This window comes from Tetrao urogallus (genome assembly GCF_951394365.1).
Source record: "Tetrao urogallus genome assembly, chromosome: 7".
In the NCBI taxonomy this organism is placed as follows: domain Eukaryota; kingdom Metazoa; phylum Chordata; class Aves; order Galliformes; family Phasianidae; genus Tetrao; species Tetrao urogallus.
The window spans coordinates 3357193-3383881 of NC_136820.1; the positions used below are offsets into that span (position 1 = coordinate 3357193).

Genomic DNA, 26689 nt, shown 5'->3' on the forward strand with positions numbered 1-26689 from the left:
AGAGGTACCAAAGGTACAGCTCCAAGAGCATGGGACCATGGGAGCAGGCCCACCAGAGCTGAGGTTTTACTAGGATGGAGCTGCTGCTCTTGCAGAGCTACGCAAACCCACCCAGCCTGGTGTCTCTGCACACCCCTACACTTATGTTTTGTGATAAACCATCTGGCATTCATTTAGCTTTTGTATCTGCCTCTTTCCCTTGCTGCAACAGCTTCCAGATCCTTTAAGTCAAACAACTTTAGACATTTGACAGCATAATTAAAATATCAAACTATATGAAGGTTTTTCAGAATTGAGATATTCTTGGATTGTAATTTTCTGCACCAATCTGGCCTTGCAATAGCAAAAATGAATTTAGGGGGGTTTATTTTATTATTTTTTTTAAATACGAAGACCCAGCACTCAGATAATGGGTGAGCATAAATGGAATACTGCATATGCTAACAGTACTGTCTGTACTTTCCCCCCCCCCACCCCAGGAAGAAAATACTCTGTGTTCTTGCCAAAAACCAGTGTACTTGTTCCACCCTGTAGGTCACTGGTGTACATGTGTGTGTGGAGGCTCTGCATAGAGGTGTTTCCTGGTGCTCCCCTGAGCTGTACTAAAACTAAGAAGCAGGTGACCTCCAGTGGGGGCATTCAGCTAAACTCAGCTGCTCATACGTTTACTTTCTGGCAGCAAGCTCCTTCCCACAGTTTCCTCAAGCGATGACAACAAACAAGCATTTTCATTCTCATGCTCAGCCATTCCTTGAGCTGGCACTGGCAGGACTCACCTTGCTCAGGGACTTGGTGAGTCAGCAAAGAATCTTGCAGAGGCACAGAAGCAAAGCTGCAAACCCGTGCTTGTGAAAAATATTCATTTACTAAAAGCCCTTTTTGTTCAGCAGGGAAAAACAACTGAACAGATGCACAGTTGTTTGCCAGACTTCTCACGAATAAAGCTTTTCAATTTACAATCAAAAAAAAAAAAAAATCCCTGGTCTGATAGCTTGGCATACGCAACCCAAAATGTAAGAATTAAAACAAGTTCTTGCTGTCATTGATGATAAAAGAGATTTTTCAGACAGGATCTCTTTCTTAAAGTCTATGGGTAACCTTAATGTAAAATATAACCCAATTCCCTTGGCAAAGCAAATCTAACAAAGGGAGGTATAATCACTGTGTTCTAAAGCTCGACATTAATAGACACCCTTCTTGAAATGCGTCAGAAATTGTTCTGCTAAATAAGGATAAATATTTTTATAATGGGCTTTAATCACATGGTAGCAAGATTTACTGAATAAAAGGTCAGCTCACGCGGAATTGGTCTTCAAAAGAGCCATCATTTTAGACAGACAAAAAAATCATCCCTGGGTTTGATTGGTGAATTTTGATTTTCCTTGGTTGTAGGAACTTCTTGCTCAGTTTCTTGCATTAAAATGTGTATAAAAATGGAGAGCTGAGCAGATTAGTTCTTCTCAGAAAATTTTCATCCTGGAATTACTCAGCTCTCACCTCAATTTCCAGCTAAAATTTGAAGATGCCAATGGAATGACCTCTTTGTGCAGCACACAGCGATCAGACTCTCTGGATCCCGCAGAAAAAAGATGAGTAATAACTGCACTGAAGCAATGTGGGTTGGAACTGCAGGGCAGAACCACGTCCATCGTGTCTCTTGCACTTAATGAAAACTGCTTCATCCTTGTGTTTTAGGGAAGGGGAATTTATTTTTTTGCTATTATTTCCCTTATAAGTGATAGTGTATTTATAGTTGATCTGTGGTACTCAGTAGTCCTTCACAAAATGAGAAATGGGGAACTATGACTGCAAAAGGAAAACTAGGACCTGCAAGCAAGTGAGAAATCTCAGCGCTGTGCATGTAGAAAGTGGGAGCTAGAGGTTCTGGTGATGTGTCCCTTGCCGCACAAATGCACCACCTTCTCCTGATACACAGCTTATCTGCAATATTTGGGAAAATCTAAGTCTTCAAGTTATGCAGGGTATGAAGCATTAACTTGGAAAAGCTGATTACCTTTCATATCACAGAGGTTGTTAAGGCTCTTCATCTACGTGAAAGCTGTGTATGAGATTCCAAGCTTGTTGTGTTGAGTGATATGGTGCAGAGGGAAGGTGGTTTCTCACAGTAGAACGTTTGTATTTGTTTGGTTTTATTTCAGAAGGAGGTGTTTAAATGGACATCATGGGTTTGCTGGGTTCAGACCAATCTTTTTAACATCTCTGTGCTTGAGGCTATTTATTTATTCATTTTTGTCGGTGTGTTTGGTTAGCTCCAGTAAATCTTACTGCAGCAGATTCTGAAACCCTTTTGAGAGTAATTTATCTCGTGGCCTAGGAAACTGGCAAAAGGTTTTATAGGTTTTGGATTTGATAAAGGATTAAAGCTTATCCAAAAGTGAGTTTTCCTGCCTATGCCCAGGCACTTTCATCTGTGTGATGCTCAATATCATTCCTAAATGTTTATTACTGTAACTTAACTTTGAGCCATTAAGCTTTGGCTCTGTGAGCAACTGTTTGTCTTCCAGAGTTCATCTCTTTCTTTTGTCGTCTTTACTGGCATCTTTTTGGAATGTAATATCTGCTCAGAAGATAAATAATTTCAGTGTAATTAACGGGTTGTAATTGTATGATTGTGTGGGTAGAAATTATATTTCTTAGATTTGTGGGTAAAATGTTGTAAAGTTAATGCTATATATTTTATGCACCATTTCCATTATAAAATGATTATTTTATAATGGAAAACATGCTTCTCTTGAATTTGTGTAAGACTCCTTCCTGTGCTTCCTGTGCTTTCTGTCTTGAACTAAGCAACAGGAAAAATTCCCCTATGGCTGATTCAAATTCTCATCTAAGTTATCCTGGCAGGGGAGTTAGATGCTGCATTTTTATTTCTTGATTACTTGATTGATTCCTTTCTGATAACCATTTGATTTTACTCTGATGGCTTTTTAAGTTATCCTGACTTACAGTCAGTTATTCCTGACTTTTCCAGGCTCCAATCTATGCTAGAAATTAATTGTTTGTATTTTGTTTTTCATCAAAGTTTACACACAATTATTTTTGAGATTGTTATTGTTATTGATCTTGTTCAAAGAACTGACGGACTTCAAGCTTCAAAAATCCAAATCTGTTTAACTTTTTTTCGTGGCATGTGGAGATGTGGGAGTCGTGGGGAATCCGCCCTGAGCAAAGACTAGCAGATTTCCCAGGGGTTGTTCAGCACATCCTTGCACATGCACTGCACTTCACAGCAGCACATGGCCAGCAGCTGCCCTGCAGGTAGGACAGCACAGGAGCTGTTTCTTCCGAAAGGCATCCTCTGGGGACAGGGTTCAGTCTTGCAGCTGTTGTGTACCCAAATGCAAAGACTATCTATAATTATGAAAATCTTTGAATCATAGAATCATAGAATCGCAAGGTTGGAAACGACCTGCAAGATCATCCAGTCCAGCCACCCTCCCATTCCCAGTACCACAAGCACTAACCCACATCTCGTAGTTCCTCATCCAGGCGCCTCTTGAACACTGCCAGGGACGGCAACTCCACCATTTCCCTGGGCAGCCATTGCAGTGCCTGACCACCCTTTGAGAGAAAAAGTTTCTCCTACTGTCCAACCTAAACCTCCTCTGGTATAACTTCTGGCCATTTCCTTGGGTCCTACTATTTGGGAGAAGAGGCCAGACCCTTTTTCATCACAACCTCCCTTCAGGAAGTTGTAAATTAATTCTGCTTTAATTGAAGCGCACATTCTTGTGGTAAAGCCTGCAAAATCTTGCTGTGACTCCTCATACATTTAAGGCTTCTTGATGCTGCCAAGGAAGCAAGGTCTTCCATTCTGCAGTAAATTGTTCTCACCTGCATGTCTTTCATTGCTGTGATTTACTTGTTGAGATGCTGTGCAGTTGCATGGTCATGAGTCCTTCATTTTTTCAAGAGTCTGGCATCGTTTAATATAAATAAATAACAAGACAACTCTTGAGATCTCCCCTTTATTTCTGGTGTTTTCTCCACTGAAAACTCCACTCTCTATCTGTTGTTTCAGGCCGTTAATATTCATCCTCAGGTGCTGCCATTCAGAGGAGCAGGTTGCGGCACAGGAAGGTTGCTGGGGCTGTTACACAACAGCTGGAGCCTGCAGTGGTTTTGAGAAACAGAGCGAGCTCTGACTCAAGCTACGTGAGTGAGGAAGCAGGGCTGTGCTCTCTGTTGCCTGCAGCAGCCATGTAACCTTTTTGTGACCTGAACATGCTTTCCCACTGATGAACAGAGGAAGGTGGCCATAAGAAACAACAGTGCTTTGGGCCTGACTCTTCCTCAGGATAAGTGATTTTTAGAGGTTTTTTTCTCTGAGCAGAGCATGTCTAACTACTTGATTTCTGAGCAACCAAGCTGGATTCTTTCCCATCTGCGCCAGGGTTTGAGAATTTTTTTCATCCGTTTTGCAGATTTTTAATGCATTTCACGTACTTACAAATGCCACTGTCATACTTGATAATAAAAATCCTTCCTCGTCCATATTCATAAGGAATGTTGTATCACTCTGGTAAATCTAATTTTTCTCTTAACGTGACCCCAGAATCTCTGAAGCATCTATATTTAGCCAAATGTTGTAACCCACATGCAGCGTTTTCCCCTGGAATCAGCTACTGTGTCACTGTAAGAGATCTTTAAGCATTCATGGGCGCATATTTATTTTGAAGCAAAATAGTAAATAGCTGGAGATTAGAAAAAGAAATGCTGTACCAACACGGTACTTTGAGTCTGAAAAATGCTTTAAATAGTGTCATCCTAATTTTGAAACAAATTTAGAATCAATTAAGTTAATTATGGAAAGAGAAAGCAGAGGACTGATGTGTTGCAGCTCTGTTAATCACACTGGCTTGCACTTAATCACACAGTTTCACATTAATCGCGTAGCTCTGCATTTACATTCTTTTATCATCCATGAGGACCGCTGTGTTTCATGCAGAATCCATTTCAGGCACTACTGAAATGCAGTTTCCTTTTGCGGGATGTAGCAAGTGTTTCCCAATGCAACACTGACAACAGCTGAGAACGGGGAGAGAAGAATATATCAACTGGTAAATGGAGAAGAAAGTTAAGAAAGGTAGAACGTAAGAACTTGAAATTATTCTTCCTCCTAGGAAAAAACATGCTGTGATCAATGCCTGGGACTAACAAGATTTAGCTTTGGTACTTGTGTGAAAATGTAGCATCTCCAATGGGCTCCTAGCAACCAGCTGAAGTACTGGGATTAATTTAAATTTGAGGAAACAATGGCATCTACTGAATAGCTAATACAGTTTCTTGCAGCATCCAGGATTTCCATTGCAGTTATCAATCACAGTATATGTAATATATATATATATAGTGCATCAAATTCAACATTCAAAGACATATATAATTTTTATTCCTGGCTTTGTTCCTTTTAATATTTCCTCTGTCCTCTTATTAATTTGCGTATTATGAAATTTTCTTGTAGAGCCTTTAGTCTTCACAAACAGAAGCAAGTGGGCTACCTAACAAAAGAGTTATCCTGATAGGAGTAGCATCATTATTTAGGCAACCTTTCATTTAGGTTCATTTCATGAGCTTTCTTTGCCTTAGCACTGTTTCACAGCCTGGAAATGCCTCAAAAAACCACTTCCTTTCATTTTCCTCACCTTTCCTGCAGTGCTGTAGGAATCGTAACAGTGATGAACATCACATGGATGAATTAGTATGAGTCACATAGATATTACAATGGAGGGGGCATTAGAAGACCAGGAACACTCATACAGACGTCTTCTTTTTACTAAAACTTTATCACGCCACATTACATCTGCCTAGTTTATTATTCAAACACTTTATTTGCAGAACTGTTAAATAAGGAAAAGGACCTGACAACAGAAAATGTTTATTCCTCAAACATCCTTCCAGACTATCTATCTATGACCTCTCAATTTATGAAGCTGTAACTGGTGCTGCTGCCCCTGCTGTCTGCAGTGCATCCCATTCTAGGGTGCTGGTCCATCCCCTGCGTGTGCTTGGGGAGAACTGCTGGTGCAACTAGGGCAGTACAGGGGGAATCCATACAGATTAAGCTGACTAATTAAGCTTTTCGTGTTTTCAGACTGAAAAACTCTCAAAGGTCCTTTCCTTCCCAGTACTTGTACCTTAAACATTTCTTCATTGAGAATGATACAGATTCCACTGTGACACAAGATCATCTTAAATTGGTCGCTTTCAACCAGTCATAGAGTTTCTCTGGAAAGCTGAGGGCTGAGAAGATGCTGGCTTTGTCTTTGGTCTTTTCAGAAGAAGTATGAGGTAAAAGTTTGATTTCCTCTTCATCAGAAAAAGTTAAGAGAATCCTTTTCTTCCTTTATCCATGCTGCTGCAGCATCATCCCAAGCTGTTCCTTGATGCTATCCTGGGGGAACAGCAGAAGGGGAGCCTGAGGGCTCAACAAGCTCCTCTGGATCAGAAGCAGAAGACGTTTCTGATCCAGGTGGCTCAATTTTAATTTCTCTTTTTTCAGTTTGGTGGAGGTTCTCATGCAGAGACACTTCTGCATGTCTTTGCCCGGCCAGTTGGCAAGCAACATCCAACAGAGAGAGCGTCCATAGGAGGTCTGCATGATAGGAAAGGGTCTGGAGGGCAAGGAGCACCTACAGTGCCTTGCTTTGCTCAGCCCAGAGCAGAGGAGCTGATGGGAGGCCTGATGGTGGCTGCAGCTCTGCTCTGTGTGACAGCAACAGGGCAGAGGGAATGGCATGGAGCCGTGCTGGGGGAGGTGTGCATTGCAGTGATTATGGTCCTGAGCTGCTGGAGCTCAAGGAGCATTTGAGCAACACTCTCAGACAAAGGATTTGAGTTTTGGGTGTTCCATTGTGGACCCAGGAGCTGTACTTGATGATCCTTGTAGATCCCTTCCAACTCAGGATATTCTGTGCTTTTTAACTTCAGTGGCAACAGGATAGATCATGAAATAATTCAATTCAATTCGTCTCTTGCCTCTGGGATAGTTACTATGAATTAAGACAGCTGATTGCTTGAGTATATAATATGTATTAAATAAAGCTTTTCCTGCTTTATTTTCCTGCAACATTTATGAAGTCAGAAGAGGTTTGTGTGTGGTACATGATAATGATTTCCTTAATAATCATGGCTCAGATCTCAGTCCAAACTGAGTTCTTCACATTGTGGAAGTCTGATTAAACTTGGCAAATTTAGGTAGATTAAAAAAAAAAAAAAAACAAAAAGAAACCCTTTTTGCTTAGTTTAATGTATTGACTGGTACTTTATGATTGCATTGGTGGAAACTTTTTTGAAGTAAAAATATTTTTCAAGGAGTCTTAAGATTAAAATAAGCTAACTAACAAATCCCGAAAGGTTAGACATTCCTGAAGTGCATGAGACTCAGGGGATCAAATCTTCAATCAGATGTATTACATCAACTGATATTAATTTATGACAAACCACCCAGATGTGGGAAACACTGACTCTTGAAGAGGCCACAGAACTCTCCCATTTGGAATAAGCTGGCATATAGTGCAGTCAATTTGGCTTTATCAGTTTCCTTGAGGCTAACACGAGAGGAATGAGAACTGATAAGGACGTGTTTCTGGATCAAAACAGCAAGTGTGGACGACCTGGCAAGGTAGAAAAGTGGTGATACAAATATCTTGCTCTAGAATGATGACTTACAGTACAGTTTAATCTTGTAAAAGTAAGCTGTTTAATGATAAACTTCTCCTGTGACTGAAAGTCAGTGCAGTGGCTCCACTCCAATATTTGCAAAGACAAACATTTTATTACTGCTAGAATACTTGTTGTTCTTCTGAGTGGAAAAGACATTCTCTGCCGAAAGGCAGCAGATGCTGCTTATTTAGAAGGAAAGTGGGAGCCAGAGAACTGCAGCAGTAGTTACAATTCATGAACAAGGTCGGGATTAGTTAATTTGGTGAAGCCCAAACTAATTATAACACTAACGATTGAGTACATTTTCCCTCATGGAGAAAAAGCTTAACTGACAGCTTCTTAAAATCTCTTCTCCACAGTTTAAGGATACAAACCAGCTGCAGAATAAGCAACTTGCAAGTTTCCAAGTACAAGAAGGGACTTTGCCCCTTAAACACAATTGGATAAAGGGTATGTCATGATACCTTTGACTCATAGCATTATTTTTTTTATTTTCTTTTCCTCCCCTAATCCCCACAACACACTGTTTTTTTTAACACTCTTAGCAATCTCATTGTCTGTACTCTGAGATGAGCATTAGGAAAAATTTAATAGACTGAATCTTACAGTACACAATTTGGTATAAATTTTATAATTTTACTCAGGTAAACTGTGAAAGAGGAAAACATTGAACAACTTTTACAGCTTTTAATTGTCAGCTGTTCTGGACCTTGTGCTGTGGAGTGTATTAAATCAGTTAGAGTATTATTTTACTGCAATAGTAGATGAGAAGGTTCTTAATATGATCATTTATTTCCCTGGAAACCATAGTCTTCCTGGGAGCTGCTCTCTTCAAGGACATCTTGTATGAAATAAGCTGGACAGTAGAATTCAGCTGCAAGAAAGAGCTGAGACATGGATGGAAGCACAGGTACTTACGTAGGTATTTTGGATCATGAGGAGGTCTATAACGCTCCTTTATTATAACAACTTAGCATCATGTGCAGAAAAATAATTTGCCCAACATAGGACAGGTGCATGTCCTCTCTTTTTTGTCTTTTTATAGCCATCTCTTCAGTGTAGCTTGGTAGCCTGCATTCAATATCTTCTACTGTTAATCCCACAGACACTGAAGGGTACTGTGTGATTAAACCTATGATCTTGTTCAGTCAGGTGAATCTTGAAGTTATCTGAAATATATATCTCAGCAGCCTGTGAGATATTTGGCCTTTAATTTCAGTTATTCCATTAAACAAGCTCCTCTGCTATTACTATGCATGGACTGATCTTCTTTAGTCATAAACAATGTCTCTAAACATTTAAATAAAAAAACAGGATTTTTTTAAAGACACCCAAGAGTATTATGTGTTTCCTGAAGTACTTGTAGCCTCTTTCATTACCTTTGGGTGATAAATACATCTGTATTCCTAGACATACTCTTTGTATACCTGAACAAAATGGTATGGCTGTGATGCATTTCTCATCTGTTAGCTGCAGCCAGAGGTTACATTTGTATTTATAAACGCCTATAGTTCTGCTTGCCGTTATGGTTCAATTTGTTAAAAGCATTCCTTATGAAAGAATGTAAGAAAAATCATTTTAAAAATGTCTTTGTTAAGAAATTACATACTGCAGAAGCTATTTTACACAGCTGAAAATTTCAAGGATAGTATTTGATTAAGAAATGAATCAATAAATCTAATCATGCCACACACTTACAGAATTATCCACAGCAAGTTCTGATTTCCTTATTTTGCTCCAGGATCTTTAAACTGAATTTTAATTTCTTGCTATAAGAACTGTGACAGCTTGAGTAGCTATGATAGACAGTATTAAGCAGTCACTGCCATATGCATCATTTTATTTCTGGAAGTGAGAGAGAAACTAATCCTACCTCTTTCTCTCACATATTCAGATTCCCAAGTCTAATCACACCAGTGTAATAATCAAGAGTGGCCCCTTAAATGTATTTGTACTCTCTCACACATGCTTTTCTAGTTCTTTGTGTTGTTGAGTTGTTGTTGCTGAGGGAGAATTATATTCATGGGAGCTCTGGAAGTGTAATTTTCTATATTTCCTATCACTTCGTGATTTTTTTTTTTATCCCTCTCAATGTATCGAAAATGTATTTTTACCAAATCCTGAGTTCATTCACGTTGATCATGCTGGCATTGTCCTCTGGCTCGTTGTTTATACAAATAAAGGCCACTAAAAGATATAAGAATGTGACTGCAGTTGAGTGGGGACTTCGGGAGTACCTCTCACTGTGAGGGCTTTGGAAAAGTAGTGTTCTTTTCTGCCAGTTCTTCTCTGTCATTAGGAGATATGCTGACTTTTCCTGACAACTTTTTTGCGTGGAAACTGTATCTATTAGGGAGCTCTTAAATCTGTCGATTTTGCCAAGTAGAATAGAACAGGACTGCTGTTTGCTTGGCAAAGAAAGAACTTCATTGCAAAGTGGGCCTAACTGTGCTCTGGGTGCTGTGGATCCAAGCAAAACACACCAGTTTCCATGCTCAGCAGCTCTGAGCTATGTCCAGGGGAGTTGCCAGGGAAAGGGCTAATTCTGGGGTCTCATCCCTAAACCTTGCAGGAGAGAGTAGGGCCATGTTTGCTTGCAGCATCTCAAGCAAAATCTAGATGTCAAAATGTGGGCATTTTATGCTGCTGTGGCTTGTAGACCTTGCTAACACTGGCACTAATTTAGAGCCTTCTTTAACTTTTGCCTGTCATTTTAAAGTCCTGTTTAATTTGTACTATTTCTCCAACCTCAGTTATCTGCATCAGCGTGGTTATTTTCTTCCTTGGTTCTGAAATAATGTCTAAATCATTTCAAGTACCCGGTGACCATGACCTGGGGTAAGCATGAAGAAATGATGCACATAAACTCCTGAGAACAAGCTTATCCTTAGCAGCTATCAATGAGAAATGTACAAAAATGCTATGTAAGATGAGCTCCTTCAGAATACTTTAGGTTTTTTGACCATGAGTAATGCAAAAATGTTGAATAATTCTAAAATACCATGAGATGGGAAGCTGGTAACTTTTCAGAAGTATTTACTAGTATTGTGCTAGTCAAAGCTACCACGTTATGCTAGGTTAGTTGTAATTTTTATAAAGCTTGTCTTGGGGAATTTGTGATTGTTATGAAATGCCCTCAGATTCTTCCAGTAAGTAAAATAATTCTCTCATGAATCAATAAGCTTTTGAAAAAGCTATTTTGAAAACACGAATGAAAGAAACGCCTGGGTAACATAAATGATTTCCTGAGTTTTCAAGTTTCAAGAATAAGTCTATGGGATCTATCTAATTTTTCATATACCTGGGACATAATTTTCTCAATTATTGGGAATGGAGACGTAATTATCATTCCACCTACAGGGGAGTGAATTCACCTGGAAGTATCAGGTCACTTCCTCTTGCTTTGGATGAGGGTGGAGCAGAAAGCTTTGGCGCAAGATGAAAAGTAACTCATTAGCAAATGCTGCCATGTCAGGCACTTCACTGGTATTTAGCTTGCAATGTATTCGTGCTTCATGAAGAAACAGTCAATTCCTCCACAGATGAGCATCAACCTGGCAAATGTTTTGCAAAGTATGAGGTGAAATGTTCTTCGTGTTCTTCATTGCTATGTGTGGCATGACATGAAACTGTCTAACAGGTGGTGAGATATTCTATTGGCAAGCCACCAAACCATGGTGGGAACTCTTGATTTTGCTTCCAAGCGTTTTACTCTCAGTCCTGTAGTGAAGATTGCCCTGAGCCTTCAACAAGGATATCCTGTCTTGACTGGGCGTCAAGGAGCCTCTGGGTAGACAATAACTGCACTTCTGTGCTGGACCAAAGGTTAGCATTTTGTTTAGCCTCAGACAACTCCTTTATCAAGGAGTAAGAATATCTGTGAAAATGCCACAGCTCAGACTGGAGGAGGCAGTCAAGTTTAGGCAGCTGTATTGCTGCATTCAGCATATGGATTAATTTAGCAGCCAAAGGGACAAGATACAAAAACATGACTAGCCTTGCATATGTAACAATGAAAGGAAAGTAAGTTCACCTGTTAACAAGCTGCACAATGAGAAACCTGTGAGCTCCATTATTACCCATGTTGGAATGGCTGAGCTTTTGCTTCTGCCATCATGGCTGTGGTTATGGATGTTTTTGACATTCGAGGCCTAGGAATGTGGATTGAATCTTACTGCAGAGTGGGAAATGGAGCCATTTCTCCTGAACTCGCAGACAGCGGATAGAAAAGCACATTGTGTCAAAATGAAATATCTCTCTTAAGTATTTTTTTGCCTTTCCCTTTGCAGAAAATTCATTAATTTTTGAAACTTTTTCTCTGGTTCTTCGTCCAGATTTTAGTTCTCTTGTAAATTGACCTTTATTTGCCTTTTTTTTAATTGGAATTAACCTGGAGATGCCTATAAAGTTATTGAATGGAATTTACAGACAATATAAACCTGCTGTGGAGACATTATGTTTTAATACTAACTCTTTATCTATTTAATGTCAAAATCCATTTCTCTTGTTATAAGTTGGTTCTGTTTGGTGAGTTTAATCAAAACCAGTAGAAATTGTTGTTCTTGACTCTTGGAAATAAGTACAGAAAATCAGGTACTGCAATGCAAGTAGAATGGGAAATAACCTGAAAAGCATCATTACTTAAAGTGGAAGGCAAGTTTCTTTATGAATTCTTTGATCCACTGAAAGCATACCATCAGAGCTAAAAAGAATAAAATAGGAATCTGCTATATATATCCAGTTGAACTAGACAGGGGAAGAATGCCTGTGCGTTTTTGAATTCAAGGTCTGTCGTATTGAACGTGATCTTTATTTTGGCTTTGTTACTGAAAAGCTTTTTGCTTGATTATTTTTTATTTGACTGCCATTAGACAGACAGATAAAACATCATTAAATACTTGCTGCAATGAATCCAGAGCAACAATTCTGAGTCTGTAAAGGACAAAGTTGTCTTTTTCAAGGTAGAATTTAAGTGCATAAATATGAAAGCAGAACTGAGCTAACCACAGATAAATTGCAATTTTATCTTTGAAATCTTTCTTCTTGACCCAGGAAAAGCTTAATTAGTTTAGAGATAACAGAATGGTGCTGCTGAGGACTACAGTAGGGTAGATAAATTTCCATGTGCAAGGGTGAGCTTCGGTAACACTGTTGTACAGAAGACAGGTTTTTTAATCCTATTGCAGCTTTTTCCAGATTAAATAATTTTTCACTGAATGTCACTGTAGTTGATTTTAATGTTCTATTTGCAGGAGCTCAAAAATTAGTTTTGGGGAAAAAAGAAAGTTGTTTATAGGCATTGTACTCCTTTTTTTTTTAACATATTTGGATCATTAAATTGTTGTGAATAGTAATTCTTCTACAGCTGGTTTGATGCTACTTCTTATGCTTTGAAAATACGATGAAAAAAAGTTTTGAATGGCTGCTTTAACTTTTCTCTCATAGTTTCTGAGGACCAGAATTTTCAAGTAAATAGTGAAATAACTAGCTGGTCACTGGGTAAATTTAAATTGGAAGACAAGTTGTAAAATCATGGGGTTTTGGGTAGGATCTTCAAGCAAATCAATATAAGTACTGCCTTGTCTTCAATACAGTGAAAGGAAAGTATCAGATACTCTCTGCTTTGAAAAGTTTGCAGCCCAAATAGGGGAAAAAGTGAATAGAGGACTGATAACATGAAGTTATAACATGAGCTGAGTGAATAGTTGTCAGAGTGGGAAGTGTTTCTTGTTAGTACTTATTGTAGAGTGTGCACTAAAGGAAAATATCTGCTCAACAGAAAGTGTAGAGGATAAACCATAAGGGAACAGAGAAGTGAAGGAGCTGGTAAGGAAGAGGGAAATAAAATGTCCATGGCCTGGATGTACAGATAGGACGTACAGGTCTGAAATACTTGTCCTGAAATACAAGTACTTTCAACTAGATGAGTAAGTTTAGGCAGAAGTAATAGCAACTGACAGGATGCTTTATTAATTCAGCAGAGCAGTACTTTTATTTTTGTGGGATGCAGTAAAGGATGTGGAAATTCAGCCAAGGACGTTATTGATAATTGTGCAGACAGTTAAATTTAGCTCCTGTTCAACCAAAGAAGTGATCAATCTTTTCAAGAAATACAGACATCAATAGCTGGAGAAGGGCATACATATTGTCTTTTTGTTCTCTCTTCCTCTTTTATTCTGTACAGGTCTAAACACAGCAAATTTCTGTAGTAAGAAACTCCTCCTCATAGGAGGAAGGCCAAGAAGTTAAGATGCTTGTCTGCATTTGCTACCCTTCTGTAACTAACTTTCTCTGAAGTTGGTGAAGAAGTTGCTTGCTCTTACTGTACTTCAGTTCCTCAGTGGTAAAGTGAGCAATAAATGAAATATCAAACTCACAGCTTCTCAATGTTCATTTTTCTGTTATAGGTTACCTTTAATGTAATGCTTTCCTTTTAATTCCTCATTTGGTTTCTTACTTTTTTTTCTCCCCTGGTTTTTTTTAACCTTTCTTTCTATTTTGTTTTCCTCTTTAAACTGCCTTCTGGATGAAGGTCATCCACCATGCCCCTTCCCACGTTCTCTACCTGGATGCCCTTCCCTGTTAGGCTGGTTGCATGGAGCACACAGGAAAACTAGTTCCATGGCTTGCCTCTCCAGAGTTTAACTTTTTAAGTACACTGCAGGTGTGCTGTGCTAGGCTTTCACTTTCAGTAGGTATGCATACCTTTCAGAACACATATGGAGAGCGATGAGCCACCCTTCCAGCTGGGAGGGTTTATAGCATTAAGCTCCATGCAAGTCCCCAGAGACAAGCAGGAAAAAGTCCTTAGCAACACTTTGCCACTGCTCTTAACATTTCTTCTTTTCTCACCAGCAAAACAAGCCTCCAGAACTCCGAAGTTTGTCTTTAAGTCTCCTTAAATTCCTACGGACCAGCTAAGCTGTACTGCTCAACCTCACAGAATCCACTTAGGCAGAACAATAGCCACCCATCATGTTAAATGTTGCAAAGGTGCCTAGTTACAGTACAGCAAGTTTTCTGAGTGCAAGAAGGAACGGTCAGTGAGAAATGGTCTAGCATTGTGCTGCACTGCAATGTGCAGGTCTGTGCTCTCTGTAAAGCACTTTCTGGCTTTAACCATAATGACCAAGGGCTGATGTAGAAGTCTGCCTGTGGTGTTACTGTGAAAAGAATTATGGTGTATATTTTGCAGCCCTCTCTAGAGCTTTTTAACATAATCTGGTCAATGATCTGGTACAGTTAGATTCTGTAATTTGCAGAAACGTTGTTATAATCATTTCTCATAGCATAATGTTCACATTTGTCATTCAGGCTGTGTAGAAAGATCACATTTCCCTCTTTCAATTTCATTTAAGAGAACATATCCTATCATAGCATTTTAGGCTTGTCTGGTTATTATTTAGTACTCTTCCCATTTGTTACATAATTACTTCTATATATTGTAGTATTTTACAGCACTCAAAGCACCAGCAAACAAAATCTGATGTAAAATTAGCAAAAGAAAAGCAGCCATGAGAAAGTGAATATTCGTGCAAACAGCAAATCCCTAACCTGACTTTAACAAGGACTAGACTGTCATTAGGAAAAATCCAGCAGGGATTTAAAACCTGAAGACACCACACCAGAAGATGATTGAAACAGTTTGCTAGGTTCTGCAAGGATGTTCAGAATTGCCACTGCACAATTGCTTTGTATCCTCCCTAAGTATCTTCTCCTGGGAAGGCCGGAGAGAGGTTGGTAGGTCATGCAGGTACTTAGTCTGACCTGTAGAGTACTTTTCGTGCTCTTCCATTCTGGTGAGCACTTGGTTCCACTTCCATCTCTTAGGCCATATCTCATGTATTAGTGACGTTCAGTATATGACTTTTCTTTTTGTCTCCATGCAGCAGAAATTGTCATCTATTAGGACAGCAGTGGTGAAGTTGCATTCCTCCACTAAATATATTTTCCCAAATTGCAGTTTGCTTTGAGGCTTATCTTCTACTATGTGATCCACCACATCCAGACTTCAGCAGTAAAATTTAACTGGAGGTGGTGGGTAAATAAGGGCTATTATACCCGGTATAAGACAAGCCCTAACAGGGGACAGGGAAACAAATGGAAATACAATAATAGAGATACAACATACATTGCACAGCAATGAGAATTGACTGCAGAATGTTGAATGATCAAGAATTCTCTGTGCATCATAAATACTGTAAGTGTGCAGGGACAAATAGAGTGATAACTACAGATCAGCTAGCATTGACCTGAAAACCTGAATCAAGTGTCATCATTTCTTACAGTAAGTAATGATAATGATCCAGACTGCAGGTAACAGAGGAAGAAGAGAGAGTGATCAAAGAAGGGTGAGGATTGTTCTGCATGGAGAAGGCTCAGGGGAGAGCTCATTGTGGCCCTCTGGTACATAAAGGGGCCTAAAGGAAAGATTCTTTATCAAAGAGGGTAGAAATAGGGCAAGGGGCATTGGGTTTAAACTGAAAGAGAGGAGATTTAACTCGGGTATTAGGAGGGCATTCTTCGCTATGGCATGTACTATTTGTCCAGCCTTGGTGTTTCTTTTACAGGTTGTAGAAGAGAAAAATGTTAAGTTTAAAGCAGTGCTGTAGAACAGTGATGTAGGTGCATGAGTTTGCTTCTGCTGAGGTCCTGAGCCATTTGCTGCTCTCAAAAGATGTAAGGCAGTGACTTTTGGTCTTTAACTCAAAAGTGTTTGTTTTGCTAGGGTTGTTCTGTAATATCCTTACTTAAGAGTACTTATCGCCAGTTAGATTATCTTGTTTTCAAGCTTTTAAGTCCTGAGAATTTCTGATGAAGACTTGTCCTGGGTATTCCTGTGTGAGCAAACCTTAAGTGGTTTGGAACACGTTGGTTGTTCTTTAAGAATATCACAGCTCCTTATTAGCGTTGGTTCAGATCTGAAAATCACTATTTCCCTCCCCTTCCCAGCAGTACCATAGTTTGGGAAACATCTGTAAAGAAGGATGGATAAGCCCTTCAGAATGACTGCCTCAGCAACTATTATAACACTGTCATCCTTGCCACAAGATATGAGTTTTCAATATAATCAAGTGTACTCAATCCTATCAGTAAGTTTTTCTATTATATTAATGTCCTTTCTTTGACATGTTGGAGACACTTAGCAATATTTACTTCACAGTCCTTACAGAATTCATCATTTTAATTCAAGATCAGCCAATTATTGACGCTTTCTTTTCTAGCAGTTCAGATCTTCACAGATCTGAAATTTATTGATTTTGGTATATGAAGGTGCTTAAATGACTTAAAATGGAAATTGTCAAGTCTCGTGTTTTCCAAAATGGTAACTGAAGATGCAACGTCCTCACATGGAAATATGCAAATGAAAACATTAATAAATGGTATCAGATATGGTTGATGTACTTACACAAATTATGTGTATTTAATCTGTCATTTATCTGTCTCAATACCGTATTGCCAGACCATTAATCAGTACATGTATTCATTCAACAGAATCAAGGTTTACCATCAGACCAAATTTAGCTTTTACCTTCATTCTCAATACCAATACTAATACATTTTAGATCCTTAGCACAATTCAGTGCATCGTGTGGACCGTATTGTATCACATTTGTAAATTACAGTTAAATCAGGAAAAAACAGAGCAACTGTTTCAAGTTCTGCTAATTAAATGAAATATGTGCAACATTTTTGCCTATTTTCTTTTTAGATAGGGAGGTCAAGTTTACCAAATATTTTAAGCATTCTTCAGAAAACTACAGAACAGTTGACTGTAGAATGTTTCATGAGATTCACAGAATCATAGGACCACCAAGGTTGCAAAAGAGCTCTAAGATCATCCAGTCCAACCGCCCATCTGTCACCGATATTTCCTACTAACCCATGTCCCTCGGTACAACATCTCCAGTTCACATCTGCTTCTTCAACTTTTATTTTTCTCTGTACGCTTTTCAATAATATAGGCTGTTCATTGATGGGTGTTCTGAAACCTAGTCCTAAACATTCTTTCTCTGTGTGGGCATGCTAAGAAAAAAAGTGCACTAGCTACCGATCCTGGACTCTGAGTCCATGTCTCATTCTAGCTCTTCTGGGCCATGAGATTCTCAGCAACAGCTTTGGTTCTTCTGCTTGTTTGCAGAAGCCAGCTTCTAACACCATCTCTTACTCCAGCTTACTTTCAGCTATGTAGCTGAAAATAGGAAGAATTTAAAAGTCAGAGATGAGAGTAAAACAACGCAGAAATTCTGTAAGGGATTGGTTGTTTAAGCCTTGTGCTATTGGACCCGAGCATCCATTTGGAGACATAAATGTGTGCTGTGAATATAAAGATAAAACAATTTATCACAAGTTTTTTTGCCCTGGTTTGTTACATATGCTATGAATGTCTCTGACTCTAATTAATGTGCCCGCTGCTTGTTCCTGTGCGCGCAGCTTGAACGTCTTGGTTCAGTGAGGGGGTTTACCTTGCAGCCAGCACTTTGAAAGCAAACATGCAATTGTCAGGGAGCCATTTGGTGCAGATCAAAGCCACGCTGCAGCTGGGGGCATACTGTTGGACTCATTGGTGACAGCGAGCAATGGGTACTCCTGTGATTATTTGAAATGTTAAATTAAATGATTCCTCTGTAAAGCCGACTGTTACACTTGTTTTATAAAAGGGTTGGTGATGAGAACACGTGAGATCTTGGGGACTTAAAAGCAAGCCAAAATGCCCAAATGAGCCATGGGAATGAAAACTTAAAACATGACTATGGTCAGAAAAAATCTTTTTTTTTTTTTCTTTTTCTGATTTCACTCTTTCTTTCTGCTGTACGTATGTCAAAACTCCCTTGAAGTCCCACATGCCAGGTGCACAGGTCACGTTGCATCAGCTTTTTGATCATCTTTAGCTCTGGTTTCCATGATAGCAATGCTCTCTGCACCTTTGTGCATTCTGGCTTTTACGGCTCCAGGCAGACTGGAGTTTAAATTCAAATGAAATGACACAAAGTATGCCAGGACTGGGGCTGTTTATATGTTTATTCATGGTATCAGCTAGTATGGATTTTTTACGTTGATTGTTGTTGTTTGATTTGTTTTGTTTGTTTGTTTGCTTGCCTTTTCTGTGAAAATAGAAAAGTTGGTTGCTTTGTATTGGGAGAGCAAACTCAATATCACTCTCTGAGATGGTTTATTCCTCTAGCAGTGTTCTATGAAGCTTGGGTGCTTTTTTTAACAAGGGTAAAATCTATTTTCTTTTATATGCAAATCTTCAGTGTTAAAATGGCTTTGCAGTGGTGTGATTTAATATCATAATATATTTTTTGTAGTTTAGCACTGTATAAAGTTTAGCGGTTCAATTTATTTTTGAGATTGCTATCACATGAATAACCTTTGTTGCTGACATACTGCAATGTATTTATTGTTTAACAGATGACAGTCAACTCCTGAATTAATGAGGATGGTAAATATGAAACAATAGAAGTTTTAAACATGCCTCACAATTCTTTAATCTCACTTAATGCTGAAAATCCTGCAGCTAAGGATAGCGTTAGTACCATTGGACGTAATGAGCCATAAACAGTCAAAAAATATGACTTGATTTTTTAGTCTAACTGAACGGGAAGAGAACTTGAAGTGACAGCAAATTTATCTAATTTTTTCTTGCTTTGAGACCCTGGGATTTTTTGCTGAAGGAAAAGTAGGTTTATTTAGAACAAAATAATAATAATAAAGGAAAAGGAAAGAAACAAAACCAGCATACACTCTCCTCCAAGAAACTCCATACTTTGAAGTATATTACCACATACCTGCCCTCACCAAGTATATTTCTGCTCGTGCACACAACATATTTTGCTTTGTCTGTAGTCACCATTTTTGATTTTTGGTTTCCCAGGTAAAGTTTGTAAACAGTGGTGCATGCAGCACTTCAACAAAGTGAAACGCAATTTCAGCCTCGCAGAAGGAACAAAAGTGTTGAATGTAACAGCATTTTTGTTTTGTGACACTAATACTGATCTGTTTTTGTCTTTCCCAACGTAGGTACTTCAAAAACTAGGAAAAGCAGATGAAACAAAGGATGAACAGTTTGAAGAATACGTTCAAAATTTCAAACGGCAAGAGGTCAGTTACTTCCTTGGTTTCTTAAGAAGGATGCAGTGTATTTTAACTTGCTGATTTTGAAGAAGATGGTGAAGGGTAACAGGTGAAAGAAAATGCTTTCAATCATATGAGTGTAAGATTTTGTTCTGAAATTTAAAAAAAAAAAAAATTAGTTGCATTTGTGCATGCAGACATGTAATACATTCATATTAAATAGGCATATTCTAATAATTCATAATCCCATCATGCCATCGGGATTCATTGGAGTGTCAGCATGTTTTCAACAGTGTGATTTAGAACAGAACCTAACCTCAATTTGATATTGCTTTGTAGTTGCCTTCTGACAAAGAAAATGATTTGTTTCCTTGGTTTCATGTTGTGGATTGTTTTCATCAGTGGTATGTAGTAAAACTGGTAGTATATTAAGTGAATAACTGAACAGTTTTAGACTGCTGTGTGTTGTCATACTCCCCACTAGTGGAGGGATGGTGAGAGCTGTGGTGGCAGTGTTGATGATGCACTACAGGGCAGCAGGACTGCTCTTAATGTTGTAAATACATACATACTAATTGAGTTTCCCTGAACAGTTCATAATATACTCCCAGTGCAGTCCTGAAGTCTAACTTCAGTTGCTCCTCACTTTTTTGGATGGGGTTTTTAGCTCCAGGTGTTAATGTCAGCAAGAAAATAATCTTGTTATGCAAGTATATACAGAGGTATCAGTAGCCTTCATGAGCTATCTTTCAGAGCTCATATGTAAAAACCATCGAAGGGTGAGAGAACTACTCCCACAAAAATTACATGACTTAAAAGTTGGTTCATAGTAGTGTTTGCAATTCCTACACTGACTCAGTCCAATCTACCACATGCCTTTCTGTCCTTTTTTGTATAAACACAAATCCTGAAATCTCTCTGCTCAGACTCTGATTAACCCTTCTGCATCTTACAGTGACTTACAGTTATTTTCCAATCTCTAGAAGGACAGGGAGGCTCGAGGACTAACTGAACTATGTAGCTCATTCTTCCTCTGAAATGATGATAATGGGAAGTAAAAGAAGCTGTTTCTCTGAGGAGAGTGGTTCTTTCCTCAGTTTTGCTAAGGTCAGGTAGATACTGGGATTTGATAAGGCTGAAAAAGCATTCAGAAGCTTTGAAGCCCCGTATTTTCCCTTTTCTTCACCTTCCTCTTTTCCAAATCTGCTGAGATATCAATAGAGGATTTCTTTCTTTCTTTCTGATTTTTCTTATCTTGTGGCTTATCATTGTTTTCAATAACACAGATGTTTGCACAGCTAGTAACTATGTCAGTAGAAATAAGGTGCATCTGTAAGACTCTTACTGGATCGGAGAGGAGCAGCTGGAGTATCCCCATGAAAAAAATAGAATTCTGTGGGTTGTATTTTTAGATGCAACTTCTGAGTCAATTAAAAAAGAAGAGATGAAAGAGAAAAAAAAGTCATTATCAGCAAAATTATGTTTCAAGTGTGTGTTTCTTCTGTTCTCTACCAAGAATTTTTCTGTAACGTTGTTTTTCAGCTGAAACTCTTGCCAAGGGCTAAGGAGGAACTTAGCATTTCTTCATTTTTATTTCCTCCTTCTTTGAAGTACTGAGAGACAGGAATAAGCAGTCAAGGACTCCACAGGAACTGAATTGATGTTAAATCTGAATGCAGATATGACTTGGGGCCACGGGAGGAAATGGGCAAGGAATGAGTGCTGAAGGAAATACTACAACTCATTTGAGTGACACATGCAGTAAAGGTTAGATTCAGTGGCATAACAAATGAAAGATCATGTGTACATTTATTAACCTAATCATGCATGCTGCTGCTGTGTTCTGCTAGTCTTGCTCTCAAATAATCCTGTTTTGCTCAATTCCTCAAATACAAAGGGGAAAAAAATGCTGTAAGAACACTGTTTCTACCAGGTACCCCAAATAAATTGCTTAAGTTTTCAGTTTTACCTATGCTTTGATATCCAACTGACTGGGAATGCAAAGATTCAAAGGATTACATTGTGCACCTGAATTATCACTCTTAGTGATCAGCGCTTTACAGAACTGCTGTCCTCTGTGGACTCAAGCAGCCATCTCTTGTTTTACGTTCAATCCTGCTGTCAAGGTTACCTCTGCAATTCTAGAGCCCTTAGAAAAAGAAAAATCATACTCGAGGTATTAAAGAGTTAAAAGGCAGATGAGGTGATGGATCATTGTGTTGAGATCCACAGAATAGTTGGTATGGGCTTCCAAGCAGAGCCACCCCCTACTGGAGACTGCACCATCTTTTCCAGATCTCTTCAGGATTATTTTTCTCTGCGATGGTTGTTTGTTATAGTAGTCCTTCCTGTGACAGGGGCAGCTTGAGAGAAAGTTCAGGCTAAACTTTGTTTCTTGCAATCTCATTTAACAGTGATTTGGCTCCATTTCCTGGCTATCTCACTTTCCTACATTTGGTTTTGAGGAAGGCTGTCACAGCTAGTGATATGTGGGCTCTGGGTAAATTGAAAGGTGTTGAAATGGACTATTTGTCTTAATTCTCCACCTCACTGACCTGATGTCACTTGGGAGGTCAACTGGTTTTATGGATAGAATTATCCTGTTTTGATACTCTCCAAGGATAATAAATAAGGACTCCCAGTTTAGCTCAGGGAAAGGACAGAAAAAGAGCAAAGCACTTATTATCCAGGAAACAGATAATGCAAAAACTGAGATCTTAATAAGCAATTCCTTGCCTGAAGAGCAGGTTGGATGATAAGTATTTACCATGCTCAGCAGGATGCTCAGTATAAGGGTACATCCAGAAGATCAATATAACTTTATTTAGGATAGCATAATTTAAGCTGCCCTGAGGTCCATTCCCACCTCTGTTTGAGTACAGCTGGATGAGAGACCCCCATTTGGCATGAGACTCAGAGCTGAATTACCAGATGAGTCCCCATGGAGAAACTGAGTCATCCCATGTCTGGAGAGAACAGTGGCTCTAGAGAGCCTCCAGATTTTCCTGTCAGAAGCAGTAAGCTGCTGCAGCTAAAAAAAAAAAAAAAAAAAACCACCAAAAAGATTGGATTTTTAGCAGTGAGTAAAACTGCTTCCACTTCACCGTCCACTTAAGTTGTGAACAGGAAATTGTCACTTTAAAACAAATCTTGTGGACCTTATATAAACTTGTGTGGCACAGGTTTTCAGTATATTGCAAGAATTTACTTGGGACTTATGTGTTTCTTTCTCCATGGCTAATTGTGGATGTTCTCAGCCCCTCAACTGACCTTGAAGTTCAGAGAAAAAAAAAAAAAGACAGTTCCTGCAAAATTCTCTACTCTGTGAAAATATCATCAAGTCCAAAATTTCTCTCTCCATATAACTGTAGATATCATCATTCCAGCAACTGCATTTTACACTTTTTTTTTTGTCAGAAAGTTCAGTAGGAATTTTCTTATTCTCTGCTATATTTTAATGACTCAGCACTTGTAAAACATCAATATTCTCTTTCACATCTGTGAATATTTACTCTGACCATTTTTCCCTACATAGTTATGAGATTTCTTTTATTTTATAGACTACAGTTTAAAATGTTTCAGTGTTTAAACTATTAGCATTATATATTGTATATGTACACGCAGAGATACACCAGTTGCTGCTATAAAAAAAGCATCTGCCCATGAAATATTGTCAGAACAAAGCAAAATGTTGAGTGCTGCTGTTGGTGGTTTATGGTTGCTGTTTGGCGGGGCAGTCAGCAGATGCTGAAGTATTCTTTTCATGTCAGACATATCACTAACTTTTTATAAATTTATATATTTATATATATTATTATATTATTATAATATTATTATATATATATTTATATTTATATATATTTATATATTTATATATGGGCCCCTCACTGCAAGAAAGATATTGAGGCCCTGGAGCGTGTTCAAAGAAGGGCAACGAAGCTGGTGAGGGGTCTGGAACACAGGCCATATGAGGAGAGGCTGAAGGAGCTGGGAATGTTCAGCCTGGAGAAGAGGAGGCTCAGGGGAGACCTTATTGCTCTCTATAACTTCCTGAAGGGAGGTTGTAGTGAGCTGGGGGTCGGCCTCTTCTCTCGTGTCATTAGTGATAGGACCAGGGGGAATGGTTTCAAGCTACGCCAGGGGAAATTCAGGCTGGACATGAGGAAGTATTACTTTTCAGAAAGGGTGGTCAGGCACTGGAATGGACTGCCCAGGGAGGTGGTGGAATCACCGACCCTGGGGGTGTTCAAGGAAAGACTGGATGTTGCGTTGAGGGACATGGTTTAGTAGGAGCTATTGGGAATAGGTGAACGGTTGGACTGGGTGATCTTTTAGGTCTTTTCCAACCTTAGTGATTCTATGATTCTATGATTCTATGATTCTATAATTCATTAATGAGGGAAGATTTAGGTTGGATGTCACCTTTACAGAGGTGATGTGCTGGATCAGGCTGCCTAAAGAGGCTGTGGATGCCCTGTCCCTAGAGGTGTTCCAGGCCAGATTGGATGGGGGCCTGGGCAACCCAGTCTAGTGTTAAATGGGGAGATTGGTGGCCCTGCATGTGGCAGGGGGGTTGGAGATTCATGATCCTTGAGGTCCCTTCCAACCCTGGCCATTCTGTGATGCTGTGATTTTGTGACCTAAGACAGCAAAGATGACATTCGTGGCCTACACACAGGCATTAGATGTGCCTCTGCGGTCCTCTCAAGAACACCTTGGCATCTCCAGGGACATGTTTTTGTAGCTGAACTCTGTCACTGGAGGCTCACCCATTCCCAGACTGCAATACTTGAACGTAGGTACCTGTATTTGACTTCATTTGTGTTGAACCAGGCAATGTCATCAGAAGGGCCAAAATAGCAACACATTGTGTTTCTGGGGGCACCCACAGCCCTAATGGCCCTAATCAGTCCCACTCAGGACGCACAGCCCTTCACTTGGGCCCAGAAGTCCTATTTTAGCTCATATCCCTGAGCCATATTGTAGAAATGCAGTCCCCAGTCCTGCTTCCCACAAGGACTCTGGACATACATCCCAGCTGTGTCTCCTGCTGCTGCCAGCTGGATCTCCTAGGCAGCATCTGGATCTGACACATCCCCTTCTTGGTTGGAGGTACGTTAGTGAACCCTCATTTCACTTGTGGCTCCTGGCGTAGCCCTCTTCGTGGTTGCCATGAGGAGTGTGAGTCAGTTCTCTAAATGTTAGCACCCACTGCCATCTGTGAGGCCCCTTCTTGGCTCCCCAGCACCATCCCACAAAGCTAGGAGTCTCCTTTAGGATCAGTTGTGTTTGTGGATGTGTTGCAAGGTGTCCCAAAAGACACTAGGCAGCTGTGCTGAGTGAGTGGTCTTGACTTTAGGATTTAGTTCTCCTTCTGACTCCATAGACTGCACCAAAGAGATCTGCACTAGCTCTAAGAGGAGGAGAGGCACTCAAGTCATGTGTAGGCAGTCGCAGATGTTTTGATCTGGGGTTGAATGAAGGGCACGATGAAAACATTTCACAAGAAATTCAACATGTTCTGCAAACCCTTCTTTCTTTTGGAAGCTATGTGCATCCCGTATATCTATTAATTGTCTTTTGCACCTCATGTCTACCCTTCAAGCCCCTCATTTTACTGATCTTGTGCATAGGGTTTAGGAAAAATAATCTGGGCAATAAATGAAAAGTGCAAGTTTTAAAATCACTCTCACTGGAAGAGTCCATTTTCCCTTGGCTCATATGCAGGTTTCCTTTGTTGTCTGTGGAGTCCCACACTAAACTGTAGGGGATTTTTAAAATCTGCTAAACTACAACTTAAGGTGGATCAGTACACCTCTCTCCCTGGGAGGCTCCATTGCTAAACAAAGTTGATTCCAAATGATGTCCCTGACCCCCCAGAATAAACAGGACACATGAAAACTCCATCTGCACTAGCAGAAGGGAGCTTTTGTTTCTGTAAACCTAGAAGTATTTGCAAACTGTGTTCTGAGGGACTTCATCTGACTGACATCTTTTCAGGGGCCATCCTAAGGTCCAGATACTAGATGATCACAAAGCCAGATACCATCAAAACGATGTGCAGATTATTCTGGGCCTGTGGGAGGATGTTCTACGCTGATTACTATTTCTTTCTAAAATGCATGTTTAATAATTATCTTACAAACGAAATTGTATTTTTCGCAGCACAAAAAGAGAGATAGCATGCAGTTATATCTCAACCTCTCTAATTTCCAGTCACACAGGATTCTCAGGAAGGTGAAGCACTCCGTTCTATGCTACAAAATTATCTCTGCAGGAGCGGCTCAGATCCTTTCCAAGTAATTCTTCACTTGAAAGGACAGAGTGGCTGATCTGATGTTATGCTTTTTCAATTCTGCCTATTGACTGCTCCAAATCTAAAGTCTAAACTGCAGTCACACTGAGCTGCTTCCGATTGTCCCTTGGATTTAACCAGTTGTGCCTCTGCAGCTGTGGTAAATGTGAGAATTGTTTTCTCCCAGGATGTGAGGTTGAATGATCAAGTTCTTTACATTTTTGAAGCAGGCTGGTGTGTGTTTTTTTGGGAACTCTTTGAAATAACTGGCCCTGGAGAAAGTTGACATAGCTGAGCTCTGTAATTCAGTGCACCAACAGAGCACAGTCCAGTGGACTGTAAATGGTTCTGAACAGTTTTCTACTAGATCTGTTAATACATAGCTTATATATGTCATTTGTAAATACAGTTATTAATATGCATCTGTGGGCTGCAATCTATTCTGAAAGTGCTGTTTTCAGAAAATATGTGTATGTACAGAAAATCTTTAAACAGAAAGTCTGTATGAATGCAATACTTCCATCCATATTCTTGTAGACTACACTTGCTGACCTTGCATGCCCAAAATATCCACTGAAAACGTTAGTTTGAGCTGTAATTAAGGAACATGAGTATGATTGTAAGGTGATGTAG

The 26689-nt window shown here is 39.4% G+C and overlaps 1 protein-coding gene across 1 annotated transcript in view; it reads left to right on the forward strand.

Annotated features, from left to right (window-relative positions):
• AMPH (amphiphysin) overlaps positions 1-26689 on the forward strand; it is a gene marked incomplete at both ends in the record, with an annotated part of 102152 nt that overhangs the window by 23056 nt on the left and 52407 nt on the right. Inside the window, one exon of the mRNA XM_079538207.1 lies at positions 19708-19788. Within this exon, the coding sequence (XP_079394333.1) occupies positions 19708-19788 (81 nt within the window). The remainder of the gene's footprint in view (positions 1-19707; positions 19789-26689) is intronic.